This window comes from Dendrobium catenatum, unplaced genomic scaffold (genome assembly GCF_001605985.2).
Source record: "Dendrobium catenatum unplaced genomic scaffold, ASM160598v2 fragScaff_scaffold_1063, whole genome shotgun sequence".
Classification (NCBI taxonomy): domain Eukaryota; kingdom Viridiplantae; phylum Streptophyta; class Magnoliopsida; order Asparagales; family Orchidaceae; genus Dendrobium; species Dendrobium catenatum.
In genome coordinates this window covers 78487-84490 of record NW_021319525.1, presented here as the reverse complement: position 1 = coordinate 84490, position 6004 = coordinate 78487, and the positions used below count along the sequence as shown (strand labels likewise).

At 37.8% G+C, this 6004-nt stretch overlaps 1 protein-coding gene across 1 annotated transcript; it reads right to left on the bottom strand.

Annotated features, from left to right (window-relative positions):
• Positions 1-1766: 1766 nt before the first annotated feature.
• LOC110094997 (amino acid permease 2-like) lies at positions 1767-3792 on the bottom strand. Its single transcript, XM_020820359.2, has 6 exons — positions 3568-3792; positions 3226-3459; positions 2744-2837; positions 2454-2668; positions 2200-2339; positions 1767-2123 (listed from the first exon to the last, which is right to left on the bottom strand). The coding sequence occupies exons 1-6, from the start codon at positions 3644-3646 to the stop codon at positions 1767-1769; spliced, it is 1119 nt and encodes a 372-aa protein (XP_020676018.2). The 5' UTR covers positions 3647-3792.
• Between the last annotated feature and the right edge of the window lie 2212 nt (positions 3793-6004).

The following is a 6004-nucleotide window of genomic DNA, read 5'->3' as shown; positions in this document are numbered from 1 at the left end:
TTGGATGGGGGAGGAGCCTGTCGAGAATCACGCCATTATTTAGTTTTCACATCGAGCTAATTTCCCTATTTTTTCGCACGATTTTAAGTTCTCAGGGTTCTTTCAAAAAAATAGTAAGGTACGGCCCTGTTTCCTTGATAGGAGATTAAGACGGTGTTAGTGCCAGCTTGAGCAGTGGCAGTATTAAAAATAACCAGCGGAGGAAGGGACGGGTAAGCGTTGGTATCAAATAAAATCGCGTCTCGTCTGATCCATTCGGACAAAGCTTGTCTAAAAAACCATACAGTCATTTATAATTTGAGCTTGATGTTACCCTTCTTTAAGTTAGGATTCTTCCTTTCCATATAGGATTAGATGTGCTTTTGTGTTGGATCTCCGATGCCAACAGGAATAGCAGATCCTCCACAGTATTAACGATGGCACCATTCTTGCTTATTACCAGTTTTTCTCTCTTTATCTTCTATTAAAGGGTCAGGATTTGATTGTCAGATTCTTCCACTTATGGCTCTTAGGATTTTGACCATTCTATTTTGGTTGATGGAATTACACCGGATCTTGCACTCATTGGGAATTTATGACGGATACACGAACATTTCTAGCTTAGTCAATTTTCTTTTATCCTATTCGCTTTAGATTATATACTGTTTATTTCCATATGATTTAATGTCTAGTGAGGATAAGGTACATAGACCACTATCGGCCAGAATTATACTTCGTCGGACCGGAAGACTCTAAGGGCAATCATCCACTACTATTTAATTCCAGTTATAGAATATTTACATTTAGGTCTAGGATTGTACAAGTTATCACTCCCCCGTTTGGATTTAAGTCCTTTCAATTTTTCTTCCTTTTAGTTAAACAGATAAAGGCGAAAGTCCTTTTTAGCACCATCCATTTTATAGGTTTTGTGTGGCCCACATTATCTCAAGGCCAACAAACACACCTAGCCACTTTCATTTTAGGTTTTGGAACATGTCTTCCATTTTCCTTAGGAATTCATTAAAAAAAAGTTATGTCATAGGTCCCCAATCCGGGGCGACGGATAAATGCGCCTTTATCAGGCACCTTTCTTTGGTTTAAGCCTGAAAACTACGGTCCGGTAGCATGATTTCTTTTCCTTCCTTCTAAGGGTTAAGCACTTCAAAAAAAATAATAAAAAAGCTTATAAAAGAAAGATTTCACCTCCCGAATCCGTACCTAATTTTTCTTTTTCAAAATCTCTGTCTAAATAACCCACCTTTTTTGTAGGGATTAGAAACACGAGCTAAAACATCAAACGGGCACGGTGGCATAATGCGAACGCGTATATCAAAAATGGTTCACTCATATGGATTTCTAAGGTTTAATCCAAATTTTTTTTTTCCTTAGGCATTAGACAACCTGATTTTTTCCTTTTCGCTAGGGATTATTGGCGCTAGTCTGAGGGAGGATAACTCTTCGTGGAACCATCTCTAGTTTTAATCCAATTATGTTTTCTTCCCCTGGAGGTTAGGATTCTTTTTTTTTTTCCTTAAAGCATCGGAACGTGCTAAAGTTGGTGGAGACAATCGCTTTGGTTGGCAATCAGCCTAAGTTTAATAACAATATTTTTTTTTCATTTAGGTTAGGATTCTTCCTTCTTTCTCGTAGGAGAATTGAAAAGTGCTAGTGCGTTTTGTATTACGTCCGTTGCAGCCCATTCTAGGAACTTATAAACTAGTTTCAAACCATTCAGTTTTCTCCCCTTCCCTCTTCCCTTCCCCCCTCCCGTTTCTTCCCTTTATTATTTAAAGACAGTTGCTAAGTAGTTTTTTAATCGCCCCCCTTGCGACCGTGGCTACGCACGTGGAATTGGGCCATGCCCCATTCACCCATTTCTCAATGAAGGCAAAGAGCTGATGACAAAATACTTGACAAGCTCCGATCATATGAATAACAATGGCCGCATTAGCAATATCGAGGAGCCAGAAGGGGTTGTAGAAGCCGAAGCCAGTCAAAAGGTTACCAGGCATCGAATCACCACCGAAGGCGGCGTATCCCATACAACCGCAAACAATGTAGAAGAAGGTGATCACCGCCACACTAAAAAATGTCGCCTTTTTCATCACTTTCGCTTCCGACAGTGGTAGCGCATTTATTGTAGCCTGAAACAGTAAAAGTCAAATTATTGCTGTTGAAATGAATAGAAAATCCGTTTTTTGCTTTGAGTAATATGAGTACTTGGATTTCGACGAGTATGATGGGATGGGAGTAAGCGAAGGCAATATCCTTTAAAGATCGAAGGATGCGCCAGATCTTTTGAGTCCGTGTAATAGAGCCAACGCTGATTCCCGTAAGACTGCCTTTGAATCTTCCGTTTCCTATTTAAAATGAAAGAAAAATATAAATTTCTTTTTGAGTATATAGTACTTTTCATCAATACAGCTTACAGAGATTGGAGAGTGGAGATTGATGAGCAACGATAAGTTGTTTACCAACAACTTGTATAATGCTGAGGATAAGGCCGATGAAAGAGTAGACGAAGGACATAACTGCAGCTACGATTGAGAGCCACCAAATTTGATCAAAATCAGGGATTTGAGAAAAGATGATCTGTATAATCCCGAAGATGATCATATAAGGATCGCTTGAGATATGGCATGGGCTTTGGCGCCCTTTTTCGTGGTAGCAGTTGGATCTCCGAATAGCCCTGCTCAAGAAACTGAATAAGTTAGTTTAAATGATAAATAAATAGATTTTCACAATTTGATAAGCAGCTGCTTACATCATGCTATTGGAGGAAGCAACAGTGCATCCAATAGCTATTCCAAATAAATTCAAATATTGGAATGGACCGTAGATTCTCGCTTTCCTTCCACCTGAGAAGAAAGAATTATGATGTAGGGTATCGGTGGAGGAAAAACCAGGAGGTAGCAAACGAATAGAACAGGAACTCAGAAGCAAATTGGCTCTGTAAAAGATGATATTGTATTGTCTACCTTTCCCGTCCTTCCAATACAGCTATATAAGAGTATAATGCATAAAACTATAAATGGGCGTAACTAACTAAAGTGAGAGCCGTATGACAGAGTAATAGAAAAGGAAATTCTAAGTAGTGGAGCATAACTAATAAAGAAGAAATGCAAATACTAGTGCTGTAGTAATACTATAAGGTAAAAGTATTCCTTATCTTATGATGCTCCGCATCAAATTATAAGGGGATTATTTGGTGGTAGGATTTAAACAATATTTAAGCACGGAACAAACCGAGATTGGAATGGATGGCGTCGCTGTAAGTGTAGTTGCGCTTTCCGGTGATGTCATCACCAGTGGTGCAGCAATTGACGAGGAGAAACGAGGTGTACAAGATGACCATTGATAAGAGAATCACTACAATGGGACCGCCGATCCAACCGAGCTGCGCGATATCCCAAACTAGCGATAGCACGCTGAAGCCGATTGCTGCAGTGATGATATGAGCGCTTGCAGTCCACATAGTCCCTGCAATAAAAATTGATTTATTGGTGAATACGTTTCTCTCTTCGGATAATGTGAAAGAGATGAAGCCTAAAGAGGAAAAAAAAAAAAATGCTTGCCGTTTTTATGTACCAGTTCTACGGATGCGGCCATCTTCGTTGTCCAGTCGATTGATTTCCTCCTGCCTCTGTGTCTGGTATGCCTCTGCCATGGAACCAATAAAAATGGAGTAGAGTGATACTGTCGATGACACAGTTTCAAGGCAGAGCGCTAGCTCCTATTCTCCAAGTGAAGATTTATAGGATCCGGATGTAACAGCAACAACCACTCCATCTGTATACTATATATAAGGTATCTCAACAATAAGTAAGGAACAAGATGATAGAAAAAGTTGTTGTGGTCATCAAATTTTTTTATTATAGCAATCACAATTCAATAGGTTTAGATTTCTTTTGAGGTAGTTTTCTTACAGAAAATAGTAAAGAACTTGTACCAAACTATTTCATGCCACCAAAATCTTTGAAAAGCAATAAAAAAATAGTAGCCAAATTAAGTTGTATGGAAAACTAAAAGAACATAATATAACTGTAATTGATCATTTGCACATTTTCAAAAATATTTATCATTAGAACCCTCACGTTGCAGCTCCATGTGATGGAAATAGTGATTTAAGAATATACTAGTAAAAATATCCGTGCATTAAATGCACGTGACTAAAAATATAAAAATAAAAATTCACATTATAAATATTTTAATTATATTATCATCATTAAGATGATTTTTTTTTTTATTATTATAAACCTTAATTTAAATCTGATCATTCATTGACACTCCTATCAACCACCATTACCATATTACCTACCATTGCAACTACCTTGCCAAGAACGACATTCACCACATTAATTAAATTATTCGATAATCAATAAAAATAAAATTAATAAATTTAAAATATTAAACATCTTTAATTAATCCACTTATTTTTAGCATTGATGAACTTTATTATTGTTGTTATAAGTGGCCTTTTATATTGTTTTTGTTTTATGGTTTTAATTTTATTTTATTTATATTTTCAGATGAAATTAAAGATGTTTAAGATTTTATTGTTGTTAGTTTATAACAACAATAATAAAGTTCATCAATGCAAAAAATAAGTGGATTAATTAAATTATTCGATAATCAATAAAAATAAAATTAAATAAAACTAATGGGTCTTGAATGACTATTAGTTCGTTGCATAACATCTGAAAGTGCTTGGTGGAGAGCCGTTATTACGTCCTCCGACTGGATGCAGAGGAGTATCCGGTCGTAGGCAAAAAAAAACTCGGTACCGTGGTGTACCGAGTTTTTTGAAAAACTCAGTACACCTCGGTACCGCGCTTTTTTTGTCTAGAACCGGATGCTTCTTGCATCCGGTCAACCGAACGAAATAAAAGTTCCTTGGTGGATAGGGATTTAGTTAGGATATCCGCAACTTGGTCAACCGTGCTTATTGGCCGGATGCAAACGTGATTGCGGTGAATATGATCTATTTCGATGTGTTTTGTTCGTGCGTGAAAGACCGAGGTTATTAGCTAAAGCCATAGCTGAAGTATTATCGCAAAATATGTTGGTCGGGGTATCTTGACTGATGCCGAATTCTTGAAGAAGTCTTCGAATCTAGATGATGTCCGCCGTCAGTGCTGCTAGAGCCCGATACTCAGATTCAGTCGAGGACCGAGCCACGGTTTGCTGTTTTTGGACTTTCCATGAGATGATAATATCGCCAAGAAATGAGCAGTATCCTGTTATTGATTTCCGAGAGATGGGATCTCCAGCCGAATCAGCGTCTGAAAAGGAAGTAAGAATTAAGTTAGTTTTTGTAATTGGGATGCCGAAATCAATCGTACCTCTAATATATCGTAGAAGACGTTTAAGCATGTAGAAGTGATGTGATTGCGGCTCGTGCATATGTTGTGATAGCTGGTTAACGCTGAATGCAATGTCGGGACGAGTTATGGTAAGATATTGTAATGAGCCTGTTAGACACCGGTAGAGGTTGATGTCATGGAGTTCGTTGTGAATGTCTTCCGGCAATTTGGTGCAAGTTGGATTAGCCAACGGTTTGCACTTGGATAGGTTGGCTTGTTAAACATCTTTAATTTCATATGAAAATATAAATAAAATAAAATTAAAACCATAAAACAAAAACAATATAAAAGGCCACTTATATATATAAGTCCATTTGCAGCCTAGCTAGAACTGATGCATTGGGAGGAGCCGGGACTAGACTCCAAGTACCTTACTTTTGGAGAGCTAGAAATTCAGTTGCCATTGCTTGACGCCATTTCATTTTCTTGACGGCGTCTGTATAAGTTTTAGGATCAAGTTTTTCCACTTCATTGGTTTGCTTGTGTATGAGTTTTAGTCTGTGTGGAGGTTTGAGGGATCCCGTCCGTCTTCTGGTAATCATGTGATGTGTTTTATCATTTGTGTTTGCAGTAGGCTGAGGGGGTTCCGAAACTGTTGTCTGTCTTTGTGATAAGAACTCGGGAGTTAATTCTTGTGGTACCTGAATTGATGAAGAAGGATC